Source organism: Amblyraja radiata, chromosome 4, assembly GCF_010909765.2.
Source record: "Amblyraja radiata isolate CabotCenter1 chromosome 4, sAmbRad1.1.pri, whole genome shotgun sequence".
Taxonomy (NCBI): Eukaryota; Metazoa; Chordata; class Chondrichthyes; order Rajiformes; family Rajidae; genus Amblyraja; species Amblyraja radiata.
In genome coordinates this window covers 32,226,903-32,243,616 of record NC_045959.1, presented here as the reverse complement: position 1 = coordinate 32,243,616, position 16,714 = coordinate 32,226,903, and the positions used below count along the sequence as shown (strand labels likewise).

At 47.0% G+C, this 16,714-nt stretch overlaps 1 protein-coding gene across 1 annotated transcript; it reads left to right on the top strand.

Moving 5' to 3' along the window:
- The first annotated feature begins 6,578 nt into the window (after window positions 1-6,578).
- aard (alanine and arginine rich domain containing protein) lies at window positions 6,579-10,500 on the top strand. Its single transcript, XM_033019210.1, has 2 exons — window positions 6,579-7,194; window positions 10,129-10,500. The coding sequence occupies exons 1-2, from the start codon at window positions 6,916-6,918 to the stop codon at window positions 10,318-10,320; spliced, it is 471 nt and encodes a 156-aa protein (XP_032875101.1). The 5' UTR covers window positions 6,579-6,915; the 3' UTR covers window positions 10,321-10,500.
- The last annotated feature ends 6,214 nt before the right edge of the window (window positions 10,501-16,714 follow it).

Sequence of the window (16,714 nt, the reverse complement as noted above, 5' to 3'; positions counted from 1 at the left end):
TGACCTCCCAACTTCTATACTCAAAACGTGGGTTGTCTGCAATCTGTCTCATCCGTCCATTGTCCATTAATGGACAATTATTCTCAACATCGGGATAATTACTGGGACTGACCCAAGGATTTCTAGTCTGTAAAATCAGTAGAAAAGTGATGGAACGGATTGCAAACAACCCACATATTACAACCATTTTGCCTATGAAAGCTCGCCTTGCAAATTTCACAATTCACTACACACAAATTTGAGATATGGAGTAAAATTTTCTCTCATAGGATTTAAGTGGAGCGAAAACGGAAATAAGTCTCCACAATCTCTTTTTCAATTTGCATTTCTTGACACTTTGTGTTGTCATGGCTTTTCATTGTGGAAATTCATGATACATACCATTTAAAGGACACCACCCCCCTAATGCTGGAGTCACCTCTGTAGTTAAATCCTCTCAGTAAATTTGGGATGTCTATGGCTCCAGCTTCTGTTTAATCCAATCATTCAGTATGAAGATTACTGGCAATGATTGGCCATCTCTGCTCCTGGACCGAGGAGCTGGTAGAAATCAACGACACTTGTGGTACGGGAATCAAATATAAGTCATACTGAGGTTACGAGTTATGGGGCTGTCCCACTGTACAAACTATTTCAAGAGTTCACCCGAGTTTCCCCTGATTCGAACTCGGAGAATTAAGGTAATAGCCGCTCGTAGGTACTCGGTGTTATTGTGGACATTTTTCAACATGTTCTTCCCGAGTCTTCCCGAGCTTCCCGTGTTTCCCGAGTACATGCCGTTAGCGTTACGAGCCGCTAAGAGACGTCCCAACCTCTGACGTACCCGTTCCATACATTCTATCTGCTTACCACAAGTTTGATTTTTTTTAAAACTCGGGAGAGCTCTTGAATTAGCTCGTACAGTGGGACAGGCCCTTTACAGCCTTCCTTGACACCAGCCTGAAGAACAAAATAATTTTGTACATCAAATTAATGGGCAGTGGTAGAGCTACTGCCTTACAGTGCTAGAGACCCGGGTTCAATCCTGACTACGGGTGCTGTCTGTACGGAGTTTGTACGTTCTCCCTGTGACCAGCGTGGGTTTTCTCCGGGATCTCCGGTTTCCTTCCACACTCCAAAGACGTACAGATTTGTAGGTTAATTGGTGTAATTGTAAATCGTCCCTAGTGTGTAGGATAGTGTTAATGTGTGGGGATTGCTGGTCAATATGGCCTCGATAGGCCGAAGGGCCTGTTTCCGTGCTGAATCTCTAAATGAAACTAAAATAATCAAACCTGTGATTTCATGTTTACTGCCACTATATTTTGTGTTACAAATTTGTATTATTACTTTAATGTAAATACCATCACTGGATGGGATATGAATTCCTATCCCTGTATTCATGATTCACACCTCTGATTACAGTTGAATAACTTAATCCTTACAATGAAGATAGACACAAAAAACTGGAGTAACTGAGCAGGACAGGCAGCATCTCTGGAGAGAAGGAATGGGTGACCTTGCGGGTTGAGACTCTTCTTCCGACTCGACCCAAAATGTCACCCATTCCTTCTCTCCAGAGATGCTGCCTGTCCCCGCTGAGTTACTCCAGCATTGTATGCCTATCATCGGAGTAAACCAGCATCTGCAGTTCCTTCCTACACATTAATCCTTACACTTCTGTGTCCTGGTTTTATTAATTGCTTTTGTCTTTCCCTGTATTTTTCCCATTGATATTAGAGTCCTTTTTTCCCCCCCATGGGTTGGGAGGGAAATTTGAAGGCAGATCACATTGCACGTTTGACCACTGGGTGAAATAAAGATCACTGCATATCTTCTTGTCTGAGGAATGCTGTAGGGTGAGTTATGGCAATTAGGCCTCATTCTAGAGAAGTTCAATGTAGGGGGAGAGGTGCAACAAGCTTGGGAAATCATAATAAATGCAGACAACCCAGCAGGATGAATATTGATTGCAACCAGTCAATATGTACTGTCCACCTTTAGCAGTGTCCAGCTAGTCTCCAATTGGGCAGCTTACAACCCAGCGGTATGAATATTGATTTATCTAACTTCAAGTAACCCTTGCATCCCCTCTCCATCCTATTCTCCCTGGTCCAATCTCTCCCGAGCTATGTCCAAGACACCTCACACGCCCTTTGTCTCTTCAATGATTTCAGTTTTCCAGGCCTCCTCTCCCTCATCTTTACTATGGATGTTCAATTACTCTACACCTCCACCCCCCCCCCCCCACCGGGAAGGTCTTAAAGCCCTCCGTTTTACCCTCAATCACAGAACCAGCCAATTTCCCTCCACCAACACGCTCCTCCGCCTAATGGAGTTGGTCCTTACTCTTTAAAACTTCTTCTTTGACTGCTCCCACTTCCTCCAAATCCACTTCCTCCTAACATGCAAACCAAAGCTTTTCACTGTACTTCAGTACGTGACAATGATAAGCGTGTCAACAAGCATGATTCTAGACTTTGAGAGGGGATTTGTACCTATGAGTTCTTGTTTTAAATAAGTTCTAAACGGCACTGATATTTACCAGATGTGCCTGGTAGGAAGGATGCTGGCTTACTCTGTAGACCCAAAATGCTGGAGTAACTCAGCGGGACAGGCAGCATCTCCGGAGAGAAGGTGATGTTTCGGGTCAAGACGAAGGGTCTGAAGAAGAGTCTTGATCTGAAACGTCACCCATTCCTTCTCTGCAGAGATGCTGCCTGTCCTGCTGAGTTACTCCAGCATTTTGTGTCTATCAATGATGTTAAACACCTAGATTTTCGTCAATAACTATGACAGGCTTGTTTCACACAATCTCAGCTTCAGTGATTGCATTGTTTACCCGCGTCACACTTGTCACGCCTCCAGTCACTTGATTCTGGTTCTGGTTGATTACTGCGCAAACACCTCATCAGTGGTTATCTCGTGTAGGTCGGAGTGAGTAGAGTAGTGATTACATTTTGACGCGGGCCATTTTGAGCAAGTTGAGATCAAGTTGCTCAATCCCCTTTTTAAATGACTTAACATCGGGAGCAGCTCGTGCGTTGGGTGGTAAACTAATCCATTCCCTTATCGTCCTTGGGTAAAGGGAACATTGGTCACAAAGTTTATTGAAATTTAGCGAGTTGATGATGTAGGGACCGTTATCTTGTCTTGTTTCGTGGCAGTTGGTGCTCTGGGATGACGGGAGATTTGATGGCGTGATTTTGTGAATCTCCTTGTAAATTGCAATAAGTCTTAGCCTGATTCTGCAGAGCTCTAGGGTATCCTATCAGAGAGAAGTCAGCATATTATTCATGCTTGTAATCATTACATACAAAGCGGGCTGCTCGGCGTTGTACTTTCTCCAGGGTGATCTTGTTGTTGTTGTTGTTGTAAGGATCCCACAATACTCCGTATTACCCGTAGACGGAGGCAAGCCAAAAAAACGAACAAAACTGCTGGTTTAACACTTCGGCCTTGTCTGCTGCCAAATAAACTGTCTGCTCCATCGATGTAAGGCTTGAGATTCCAAATACTGAGACACTTTCCACACAACTCCCCTGAGCTATGAGGAGTTACACTTGCATTTAATCTGCTCCCCTAATCTATCACTTGGTATAAATACCTGAGATCATCACCAATTGGGAGCCAACTACTCAGTTCTGCATTTTCAATTTCAGTTCGATAGCAGTTTTGAGTTCTTTTGGTTCTTGGTCTATCTATCGGTTCCATTCTAGATACAGAAACAATATATCTATAGGTTCCATTCGCGTCTGGGTTTTGGGTTTTTCTCCCGTACTTCTTGGTGAGCCTGCATTCGAGTGCTTTCCATTTCAGGGCCTTCTGACAACCAGTTAATGATGGTTGAAGTAGCCATAAATGATGGCCATCAATATTGAGCAGGAAAGCAAGTGGCCATCAGTCTGTAAGTATGTAGAAGGGTCTCGGCCCGAAATGTCACCCATTCCTACTCTCCAGAGCTTTTCATGCTGTTTGTTACAGGATTCTCCACTGGAGCAAGCTTGCCATACATTAATTGCTTGAATTAATTTCCTGCTAGTTTTGATTATTATCTTGACACGGACATTGTAAATTAGCGATTTCTCTTTTGCTGCTTATTTTTGTTTTAATGCAATGGACCAGTTTCTTCTGTCACAACTCCATTATCAGTTGTCTTGGTCATCGCCCCCCCCCCCCCCCAAAAAAAAAACCCCCATCTACAGCAACAGGGGTATGTTGAGCACATTCAATATTTAGTGAGCTTCTACAAAGGGAGGAGTGCGGAGTGGCACAAGGAGAGGAGCTGCTGCCTCACAGCTCCAGCCAGCTGGGTCGAGACAGCCACTGCCTCTGCAGATGCTGCTTGACCCACTCCTCTCTAGGTATTTTGCTCCAGATTCCAGCAGCTGCAGTCAGTTCTAACCTCCACTGCCACCTGTGTCGGGATGACAAGCTCTCCCTGTGACCGTGAGGGTTTCCCCTGGGTGCTCCCGAAGTCATGCTGATTAGAAGGTGGCACCCTGGCAGACATGGTGGGTGTGGGTCATTGTGGGCACAGGCAGCACCGGCTCCATATGTTGGCATCACCCAAATCCTATGGTCGCCCTCAACACCTTCCCGAGTCTCACGCTCTCTTTGTTTGGCTGCACAAGGAGACTGAGAGGCCAGCGACCGCCTCTGGGCTTGTTCCGCCGACCTGGGTGATCTGTCGACACAGGGAGCAGGGGGTTGCCCAGTTCCTTGCACTGACCCACCTCTCACTGCTGAGCGACCACGCTGACTGTCCTGGTCCACACCCCAAGAGCCCTGCCGGGCAGCTTCTCAATCTCCACGCCCTTGCTGCAATCTAACCATGGTCCCAGCATGCAGGTTGCAGGCGCGGAATTACAGAGCAGGTGGGGCATTGTGCTGGAGCAGCGCCATCAGTAACACACCGTTTTATGCACAATATGGTGATTCCGTTAATACTCTTGTTCCTGGAAATGCATCGTATGCTCTAATTGAGCTACCAGTGTAATTATATCTTAATGGTCTGAACATATATATATTAACATATATATGTCCAGTGACTTATTGGAATAAAATAATTATTTCACGATTTGCACTTCACCATTCCACTTAAGTTCATTCTCCTTTGCTCAGCCTTCCACTGCGGGCACTGTTGATCACCAATTGTTTGCACATGTCACAGGTTGTTAAGACTGAAATTTAAAGATGTGGATGACTTGGTGATATGATTTATGGTCTTCACATGATTTCCCGTGGGGGGGGGGGGGGGGGGAGATGCAAGGGTTTTATTTGAAGTTAGAGAAATCAATATTCATACCGCTGGGTTGTAAGCTATCCAATTGGAGACTAGCTGGATGCTATCAAACTGCTACAGATGGACTGTAGGGAGCATATTGATTAGTTGTATTACGGTTGTGGTCAGTAAATTGAACAGCCACAAGAAAGCAGGAGGCAGCAGACAATGGTGGACATTGCCTGGCCCACCATGGGTACTAACCTCCCCGAAAGGACCTACAGGAGGCACGGCTGCAAGAAGGCAGCCAAGTCATCAAAGATCCCCATCACCCCTGGCTCACCTCACTGCTATCATTAGGAAGAAGGTTCAAGAACAGCTTCTTCCCATCAACCATCAGGTTCTTGAACCGCACTGGTCGATCCAACCTCAGAAACAAACTGCGATGAACTTTACATTAGTTGCACACATACATACATGTACATAAGATGGAAGAAGAAGGGTCTTGACCCGAAACATCACCCATTCCTTCTCTCCAGCGATGCTGCCAGGTCTGCTGAGTTACTCCCGCATTTTGTGTCTATCTTCTGGAATGAAGCTTCCAGGGCAAGAGAAGTGAAACACGAGCCTACCCCCGCCCAGTAACAGGGCGAAGCCGCCTCTCACTGGTCGCCACAAGACTAGCGCTCCCGATGATTGCTCGAACTTGGAATACTCCTGCTTGCATTCGCTGGAATTTAGAAGGATGAGAGGGAATCTTCTAGAAACATATACAATTATTAAAGGATTGGGACAGGCTAGATGCAGGAAAAATGTTCCCCATGATGGGGGAGTCCAGAACTAGGAGTCACATTTTAAGATTAAGGGGTAGGCCATTTAGGACGAAGATGAGGAAACACTTTTTCACCTAGAGTTGTGGGGCCAAGGAAAGAGCGTTCACGTCGCGGCCCTGTTTCAACCAATCTTTCCACCACCACGCACAAGAAGCACAAGAAGCGCAAGACAGACACCATTGTGCAGATGCCAAGAAGTGTGATCAGCTCTGGCTGAACAACTTCTAATCTTGTGTGTGGACTCGATAAGAAGAAGAAGACCTAGAGTTGTGAATCTGTGGAATTATCTGCCACAGAAGGCAGTGGAGGCCAATTTACTGGATGTTTTCAAGTTAGATTTAGCTCTTGGGGCTAACGGAATCAAGGGATATGGGGGGGAAAGCAGGACGGGGTACTGATTGTGGATGATCAGCCATGATCATATTGAATGGCGGTGCAGGCCCAAGGGCTGAATGACCTACTTCTGCACCTGTTTTCTATGTTTCTGTGGAAGGGCGGTACTTTTGCGTCGCTAGGCAGCTCAGTCTCTGCTTGGTAGCAAAGATACTAGAGCAAGCTGGCCCGGGAGAGTGAGATCGGGACTCACTGGCTGAGCTGCTGGCGATGCTGTTGGTGGAGACGCGTCCACTGGAGCGACGAGAGGGCCCCTCTCACTCACGCTCTCCCTCCCCCTCCCTGCTTTCTGCTTCAAGCGGACAATTCTTTTCTCCGACGAGGGCAGTCGAGCTTCGCGTCTGGCGTGAGTAACAATAACCAGGCTTTGTCCCGACTCTGCAGCAGCGCAGCAGGGCATCGGGCGTGGAGGAAGGCAGCAAAGTAGCCCGGCTCTCCCACCCCCTACTCGACTCCCACCCCCCCTGCCCGAACCGCAGGTCAGCGATGGTTAAAGGCAGGGACGCCACCAGCGTGGCGTTAGGGGAAAGCAGCGATGCACTCAGCCTAGATGCAAGCATGAGCAGCGGCGAGGGCTTGTGCGAGGACCCTGTGTCCAGCATGGTGCTGGACAGCATCAAGCGCCGGCTCCTCAGCGCTTTCCGGGACAGCGGGGCCGTGCCGTGCTGCGCCCAGCCTTGCGGCCCGGGCATGAGCGCTGGGGCGGACGAGGAGCTTCGCAGAGTCCAGGTCGACGGGGCCATCACCTGGGTGCGAACTGAACTGGTGAGCCTTTGCTGTCTGTGGGAAGGAACTGCAGATGTGATGCTCGAGTAGCTCCGCGGGGCAGGCAGCATCTCTGGAGAGAAGAGAAGGAGTGGGTGCTCGTAACTCAGCGGGTCAGGCAGCATGTGTTCAGGACAATGAGTTACTCCAGCAATTGGTGAGCCATTGTGGGTGATGTTGCAGGTGTCCCGAGCAGGGCTGAGGCTGCGCTTCCACTTCGGGAGCTCGCAGCCCCGGGTCATACACGGTCCCGTCACTAGGAACACATTGACCCGGGCGCTTTCCTCTCCCCTAGTGCGCTAGCTCGCTGCAGCGTTGCCTTCAGTTGGACAGCAACAACACGGGCGGGGGGACGCCAACGGCGCTAGTTAAATGCAAGTAGAAGGGTGCCGACCCGACCGTTTCCTATCCATTGCCCTAAACAAATGCTGCCTGAGCCGCCGAGTTACTTTGTGTTTTGCTCAGGGTTTCAATATCTGCACTTCCTTGCGTCTTCATTTACGTCCAAGTCTTTCTTTTACCAACCGGTCTGGAGCAGAGCAAAAGAGCGCCCGAGATTCAGTTTAGTTTAGAGACAGGGGGCAGAAACAAACCCTTCTGCCCACCGAGTCTGCACCGACCAGCGATCCCCGCACATTCACACAATCCCACACACACCAGGGACAATTTGTTTAACCAAGTCAACCAGTCTACAAGCCTGCACGTCTTTGGAGTGTGGGCGGAAACCGGAGCACCCGGAGAAAACCCACGCGGTTAAAGGGGGAACGTACAAACTCCGTACAACCAGCACCCGGGTGGCTGTAAGGCATCAACTATACCGCTGCGCCACCGTATTTGTTTTTTATTTTCAAAAATTAACTTTATTCGTAGTTTAAAAAAACACAGACAGAACAAAGACCCCGTGCAAAATATACTTAGTGTTTCGACATTCAATATTACTGGTGTTACACCCAATAGTAAGGGTAGTTAATGTAACTCCACTTTTTAGGAAAGGAGGGAGAGAGAAAACGGGGAATTATAGACCAGTTAATCTTTCATCGGTAGTGGGGAAGCTGCCTGAGTCGATTGTTAATTATGTTATAGCAGAGTAGTTGGAAAGCAGTGACAGGATCGGTCAAAGTCAGCATGGATTTATGAAAGGGAAGTCAGGCTTAACTAATCTTCTGGAATTTTTTGAGGATGTAACAAGTAGAATGGACAAGGGAGAGCCAATGGATGTGGTGTATCTGGACTTTCAAAAAGCCTTTGACAAGATCGCACACAAGAGATTGTCATGGATAGAGAACTGGCTGGCAGACAGGAAGCAAGGAGTAGGAATTAACGGGTCCTTTCCAGAATGGCAGGCAGTGACTAGTGGGGTGCCGAAAGACTCGGTGTGGGGACCACAGTTATTTACAATATATATTAACGATTTAGATGAGGGAATTAAATGTAACATCTCCAAGTTTGCGGATGACACAAAGCTGGGTGGCAGTGTGAGCTAGGATGAGGATGCTATGAGGCTGCAGGGTGACCTGGATAGATTGGATGAGTAGGCAGATGCATGGCAGATGCAGTATAATGTGGATAAACGTGAAGTTATCCACTTTGGTGGCAAGAACAGGAGCACAGATTATTATCTGAATGGTGTCATATTAGGAAAAGGAGGTGCAACGTGACCTGGGTGTGCTTGTACATCAGTCATTGAAAGTAAGCATGCAGGTACAGCAGGCAGTGAAGAAAGCTAATGGCATGTTGGCCTTCATTGCGAGAGGATTTGAGTTTAGGAGCAAGGAGGTCCTATGCACCTGAGTATTGTGTGTTTTGGTCTCCTAATTTGAGGAAGGACATTCTTGCTATTGAGGTAGTGCAGCGTAGGCTCACCAGGTTAATTCACGGGATGGCGGGACTGACATATGATGAAAGAATGAGTCGACAGAGCTTGTATCACTGGAATTTAGAAGGATGCGAGGGGATCTTTTGGAAACATATAAAATTCTTAAAGGATTGGACAGGCTGGATGCATGAAAAATGTTCCCGATGCTGGGGGTGTCCAGTACCAGGGGTCACTGTTTAAGAATAAGGGGTAGGCCATTTAAGAGGAAGATGAGGAAAAACATTTTCACCCAGAGAGTTATGAATCTGTGGAATTCTCTGCCACAGAAGGAAACTCCTGCACCTATTTTTCTATGTTACTCGTGTTATCTTAACCATAATTTTTCCTTGCACATAGCACCATTACCACTCATGTGTCCACCGGGTGATATCCCATACCGTACTTGAGGGGTGTAGGAAGGAACTGCAGATGCTGGTTTTCACCGAAGATAGATGCAAATGGAGCCTGTAGTAGTGGAAGAGGTGGGCCACAGTGTTTCACAGTTGAGGTAGGATTAGGATCGGAAACACAAGAAACTGCCGATGCCACAATGTTGTCCAAAAGCAAGGCGCTGGAGTAACTCAGCGAGTCAGGCAGCATCTCTGGAGAGAAGGAATGGGTGACATTTCGGGTCGAGACCATTCTTCAGACTGGGAGTCAGGGGAGAGGGAGACACAGAGATAAGGAAGATATAGATCAAAAAGAGATGCAGATCAAAGAAAATGAGGGGAGTCCACACTGGACGGAGGATCTAACAAACTGCCTTTCTAAATGTTTTCCGAAATACCCAATCTGTGCTTTGTTTAAAATAAAATAATATCTTCTCTGACCTGTCAGTGCGTCTAGTTGAGACAGTGTGGGAGGCGTGGATGGAGGCGGGACGTCGGTGGGACGAGCGAGCCGGTTGCTTCTGTGTCCCTTTTCTCCAGAGATGCTGCCTGTCCCGCTGAGTTACTGCAGCAAGTTGTGTCAACCTGCCCCGGGTTTGCCGTGTATCTCTGGCACAGGCTGGCGTCCAGTTTCAGAGCATCGGCGGCGGGTCTACGGGAGGAGGCTGTCTCACGTCTTCTGCTTTGCAGCTGGAGATGCGATGCCAGGATCGGCAACTGGCCCAAACCTTGCTGGAGTTGAACACCGAAATCCAAAAGCTGAGGCGAGAGCAGGAGCTGTGCGGGTATGCGGACTGTGACACACCGCCAGCTCCCCGGCATCGCAGCGGCTCCGAGCGGGAAGAAACAGTCGCCAGAAGGGCAGGAAGAAAACGCACTTAATGTGAGGGTTCAAAATCCAAATCAAGCCAAACCTGGCTGCACCCATCCACCTCACACGGACCAACACAACAAAACATCAACAATAGCAACCCATCTTTGTCTTATTAATTGAGTTGTTGTCATTGAGCAAGTTAGATCAATCTAAATAAAGTGAATGCGTTATTTTTGCATTATTCCTAATGCGTTGCAAATGGTCATAATTGGACAAAATGCAAAAAAACAAACAAAATCACGCCCTGTTGCACCCTGTCCTGAGAGTTCATAAGCCATAGAAGCAGAATTAGGCCATTCAATTATGGTTGATCTACCTCTCCCTTCCAACCCCATTCTCATGCCTTCTCCCCACAACCCCAGACACATGTTCACCCTGGTGTGGCCGATTTCCCCAGACAAAACAGGAATTATTGGTGTGTAGCTTGGACACTTTCGGGAAGCCTTCAGCTTGTGTATAAGATCATGAGAGGAATAGATCGGGTAGAGTCTCTTGCCCAGAGTAGGGGAATCGAGGACCAGAGGACATAATTTTAATGTGAAGGGGAAAAGATTTAATAGGAATCTGAGGGGTAACTTTTTCACACAAAATGTATGGAACAAGCTGCCAGAGGAGGTAGTTGAGGCAGGGACTAACCCAACATTTAAGAAACAGTTAGACAGGTAGATAGATAGGACAGGTGTGGAGTGATATGGGCCAAACGCAGGCAGGTGGGACTAGTGTAGTTGGGGTGTTGGCCGGTGTGGGTAAGTTGGGCTGAAGGGCCTGTTTCCACGCAGTATGGTTCAACTTTCACCCCACCAGCCTCCATATCCAACACTTCATTTTCCTACATTTCTGCATGCTTCATCATAATCCCACCAGTCACATCTTCCTGCCCCCTACTCCCCTCTGTTTACCACAGCGACCATTCTCTATGTAATTGTGTGGTCCCTTCATCCCTTCCCACCACCCCTCTTCCTCCCCAGGCACTTTGTCCTGAACTTGCAAGAGGTGCAACTACCTGTTCTTGGACCTCCCACCTCACCTCCATTCAGGGATGCAAACAACACTACCAGGTGAAAGAGGTTTACATGCACCTTGAATTCTCCAATTTCACATAACCCCCGACCCCCCCCCCCCCCAACTTCTCATCTCCCCAGTTTTTCCCCATGCTCACTCCTTACTTTTCACTCTGCCTGCCTGTGTCGCCACATATTTTCCCTTCTACCACCGCTAATTACCGCCCCTCTATACTCCAAGTCCCCCATTTTCTCTGTCCCCACCATTCACCTCTACCCACTAACCCTACCTCTGGTTCTACATTTCATTCCCCACCTTCTTTTCTAATCAGATTCCACCTTCGGCGTGGTTTAGTCTTCTCGACATAACCTGCAGCCTTGGGTGCTATCTTAATCCTTCACTCTTTCACAGGGCTCATCTTGCCAATTGCCCTCTCCACCTGTATTCACCCATCACTTGCCTGCTCTTTCCCTCCCCCTTTCACTCACTTCTTTGTACCAGCTACATGAGTTGCAACTCGTTTTCACCGAGGCCACAGCTAACAATGGCCTGTTACTTTATCATCGTTACTTTCTTGCATCTTTCATTCATTTGTTCTATATCTCTCTACATCACTGTCTATATCTCACAATTCTCTTTCTCCTGACTCTCAGTCTGAAGAAGGGTCTCAACCTGAAGCATCACCTACCTATTCCTTCTCTCCAGAGATGCTGATTGCCCCCGCTGAGTTACTCCAGCTTTTTGTGTCTATCTTCGGTTTAAACCAGCATCTGCATTTCCTTCCAACACAAGTGTTAGGTGGATACATGTAGAAAGGGGGCTGGGGGGCAGATAGGTGAGTAAGTGACAAGGAGACAAAAGTGTGCCAGATAAAGAGTGTCTCTGGGGCGGATGAAGCTGCCACCCTCCAGTCCAGCGGCGAAGCTGTTTGTGTGGGAGCTCCGGATAATCAGTCACCAACCTGGGACCTGCGAGCTCCCGATGTTGCCGTCCACTGGGCCGAAGCTTCGAAGCTTCGAAACCTCAGAGGCTTCGAAGTCGGGCCACCGCCGCAGCGCCACCACAGCCCCGAAGTCGGCCAGCTTCGCGATGGTGAGTCCTGGCTCTGCCTCCGGAGCCTCGAGGTGGGTCCCAGTTGGAGGCCGCCAGCTCCGCGACTAGGCCTCAGCGCAGACGGAGAAGGAGATGGGGGATACGACAAAGAAAAGATCGCATCCCCCCCCGAAGGAAGAGACTAAAACAAGTTTCCCTGCGCCCACACATACACAACTAAAAATAAACTAAAACATGTCCAACAAGACAAAAGAAAACAAAAAGAAAAAGACAGACGGACTGCAGCATCGCCACTCCCGTGCTGAACAAGTTTCCTAGCCAAGCAAGTCCCATTTACCCTCATTTGACTCATACATATCTCTCTAAGCCTTTCCTATCCATGTACTTGTCTAAATGTCTTTTAAATGTTGGACTCAAGGCATTGCAGATGCTGGAATCATGAGTAGAAAACCACAAAGTGCTGTAGTAGCTTAACCGGTTATGTGGCATCTCTGGAAGACTAGGATAGGTAACATTTTAGGTTGGGACCCTTCTTCAGATCCAGAGTTACTCCAGCACTCTGTGACTTTTAAATGTAGTATTGTACCTGGTCAACTATTTCCCCAGACAGCTCATTCTACACACCCACTGCAATCTGAGTGAAAAAAATAGCCCCTCAGGTTCCTATTAAATCTCTCCCCCTCCCCCAACCCTAAACCTATGCCTTCCAGATTTCAACTCCCCCACTCTGAGAAAAATACTTTGTGCATTCACCCTATCTTCACTCCTCATGATTCTATACACCTCTGCGTAGTTATCCATCGGTGTCACTAATACGATATGTTCAGTAAATGGCAGGAACTTCAGGAGAAATAAGGAACTTAATGGGAGCTGAATACACATGAAGGCTCGCTAAATGGGACAGGGACTTTAAGAAATATATGGATTATATGAAGCACAAGTCAATCTGCCACAAAGGAGCTTCCTTCCATTTTAACTGGGCTCTACCCTTGATAACCTGAGTGCCATTTGAATTGGCCACCAGGATGTCAAGAGTTGTGACTTCCAGGTTCAAAACAACCTAAAAATTAAAGAACTCTAAGCAGAGAAATTAGCCAGCATCAATTTCCAGTCAACAGGAGCCACAGTATGACAGAAAAAATTAATAATCTGGAAATCTGAAATAAAAACTCCAAATGCTAGGAGCTCACCTGGCCAGGCAGCATTTGTGGGAAGAAAAACAGATTTAAGGTTTTAGGTCAAAGCTCCTGAGTTCTAATGAATTGTCTTTGACCTTAAATGTACTATTTGGTTTTCTTTTCACTGGCGCTATCTGACCTATTGAGTATTTTCAAGAGTTTTGCTTTTTTATTCCTTGGTGGCTCATCCGCTGGCTGGCACGGTGGCGCAGCGGTAGAGTTGCTGCCTTATGGCATATGGCGCCAGAGACCTGAGTTTGATCCCGACTGCGGGTGCAGGCTGTACGGAGTTTGTATGTTCTCCCCGATACAGCATGAGTTTTCTCCGAGACCTTCGGTTCCTTCCCACACTCCAAAGACGTGCAGGTTTGTAAGTTAATTGGCTTGGTATAATTGTAAATTGTCCCTCGTGTGTGAAGGATAATGTTAATGTGCGGGGATCGCTGGTCAGTGTGGACACAGTGGGCTGGAGTAACTCCGCAGGTCAGGAGTTTGAAGAACGTGGATAGGTGATGTTTCGGGTTGAGACCCTTCTTCAGACTCAACAATGTTTGAGGCAAAGATAGACACAAAAAGCTGGAGTAACTCAGCGGGACAGGCGGCATCCCTGGAGAGAAGCAATGGGTGACGTTTCGGGTCGAGACCCTTCAGACTGGTTAGGGATAAGGGAAATGAGATATATAGACGGTGATGTGGAAAGATAAAGAACAATGAATGAACGATATGCAAAAAAGTAAGGATAATAAAGGAAACAGGCCATTGTTAGCTGTTTGTCTGTTTTGAGTCCAGAACCAGGGGGTCACGGTCTTAGAATAAAGGGGAGGTCATTTAAGACTGAGGTGAGAAAAAACTTTTTCACCCAGAGAGTTGTGAATTTATGGAATTCCCTGCCACAGAGGGCAGTGGTGGCCAAGTCACTGAATGGATTTAAGAGATAGTTAGATCGATCTCCAGGGGCTAGTGGAGTCAAGGGATATGGGGAGAAGGCAGGCACGGGTTATTGATAGGGGACGATCAGCCATGATCACAATGAATGGCGGTGGTGGCTCGAAGGGCCAAATGGCCTCCTCCTGCGCCTATTTTCTATGTTTGTTGGGTGAAAATGAGCAGCTAGTGCGACTTGGGTGGGGAGGGATAGAAAGAGAGGGAATGTCGGGGCCACCTGAAGTGAGACAAATCAATATTCATACCACTGGTCTGTAAGCTGCCCAAGTAAAATATGTATCTCTAAACTAAACTAAACTAAACTAAACCTGTGAAGACACACAATATCCTGCCAGAAAATACTACCAAGAAGGCTCGGGAGATCCAGAAGTGAATAAATCATTAACCGAAAGCAAACTCTTATTGGAAATTCCATCTCTAACCATGCATAAACAGCAGTTCCACGGCATCTGAAGACCAAAGTTCAACGAAAAAATCTATGAACCAAAGAACAGATGGTGGAATGAAAAAATTAAGAAAATCCAAAAATTTATGAGCCATGAACCATGCAGTCTGAAGATAATCTGCAGTTGGAACTCTGATTCAGCTGTCCTGCTGAGTACAGCCTGACCTAGCCATTAGACCTTGATGGGATAAGTTCAGATTGGGTTGTGCACTATTTTATTCAGGTAAAGCTTGGGTTGGGTCATGTCAAGCCATAATGTACTCAACCAGTTGAGCCCTTTAACATCACAGTATGATTTGTTTGGAAGAAAGTAACTTTCAGAAAGTAAGGGGTTTTGGGTGTAGTTTGTTTTGGCTGTGTCGCCACAAGTCAGATCAACAGCATCTATGGAGTTGCCACGTTTTCGACAATTGTCAGGTAAGGTTGGTCAGGTCCAAAAAAATGGTAAGTCTTCAGCCTCAGGTTGTCTTCAAATTGGCCATGGTTAAGGGCCTGTCCCACTTTCCCAACCTAATTCACGAACTTTTTTACTCGTGGAGATTTTTCATCATGTTGAAAAAACGGCGCGACCTACTTGATGCCATCAGTACCTACGACTAGCATCACGACCTGCTACGACCTACCTACGACCTCCTATGACCTCCTACGACCTCGTGATGACCATGCTGCGAGCATGAGTCAAGGGCAAACTCGGCGGAGGTCGTGAATTAGGTTGTGAAAGTGAGACAGGCCCTTTAAGAATAGAAATAAAACTGCAGACTGGAATCTGAAACAAAAGCAGTCAAGCAGCATATGTGGGACGAGAAAGCAACCAATGTTTCAGGTTGAAGATAGACACAAAGTACTGGAGTATCTTAGCGAGTCAGGCAACATCTCTGGAAAAAAAGGATGGATGATGATTCGGGTTGGTACACTTTTTCAATCTTCTTTCCTTATTCTCCAGAGATGCTGCCTGACCCGCTTTGTGTCTATCTTCAGTATAAACCGGCATCTGCAGTTCCTTTCTACGCAGTGTTTTAATCTGTTGTGCCAGGATGTATTCAAGCTAATTTCAATATTTTGTCTGGTGTGAGGACCAGTAACAAGATCTCAGGAACCAAAACATTCTAGATGGAGTACACAAACATGTCAGAACCATACTTCGGGAGCAAATTCATGACCTGAACTCCCTCCTCTGGGAAAGGGTTAGCATGTCCATGTACAAAACAGAGTTCCATGTAGGAACAGGCCCTTTGGCCCACTATGCTGACGCTGGCCCTTTGGCCTATGCTGACCAAGATGCCAATTTAAATGGCACCTCTGTCTGCACTCTTTTAGTATCTCTCCTTACCGTGCCTATTCATGTGTGCGTCTAAATACCTTTTAAAAGCTGCTAGCATATCAACTTCCCTGGGACTTTCTCTGGGTCTTTTTGGGATGGCCATTAAGCAATGGCTTTGGCAATTTTGGTTACAACTTGGAAAGTTATTAGAAAAACCCCCAGGGTTGTATGCTCATTGAAATCATGCTCATTTGGTCTGAGTATTTTTGGTGGATGCTAGTAAAATGTGCCCTTCATCTTTACCCCATTGAGTCAACGTGTCATTGTTTTGTAATCAAACCATAACAGAGTATTAGGTGAACCACAAGGCAATTATTAAAACCTATACAGAGAGAATAATACATACTGTTGCACTCGTTGCATCACCTTACAGACTGCCGAGCTAGGGACGAGCAGGCTGTTATCAGTAACTGCATTCCTTACTCAAATCCCGGACTGGACTACATGGTGGAATGTGT

What these genes read in the sequence shown, in the direction of transcription:
- aard (XM_033019210.1), top strand. Translation starts at nt 6,916, where the DNA reads ATGGTTAAAGGCAGGGACGCCACCAGCGTGGCGTTAGGGGAAAGCAGC. An exon ending in CCTGGGTGCGAACTGAACTG is followed by an intron (nt 7,195 to 10,128) that starts GTGAGCCTTTGC and finishes TCTGCTTTGCAG; the next exon opens with CTGGAGATGCGATGCCAGGA.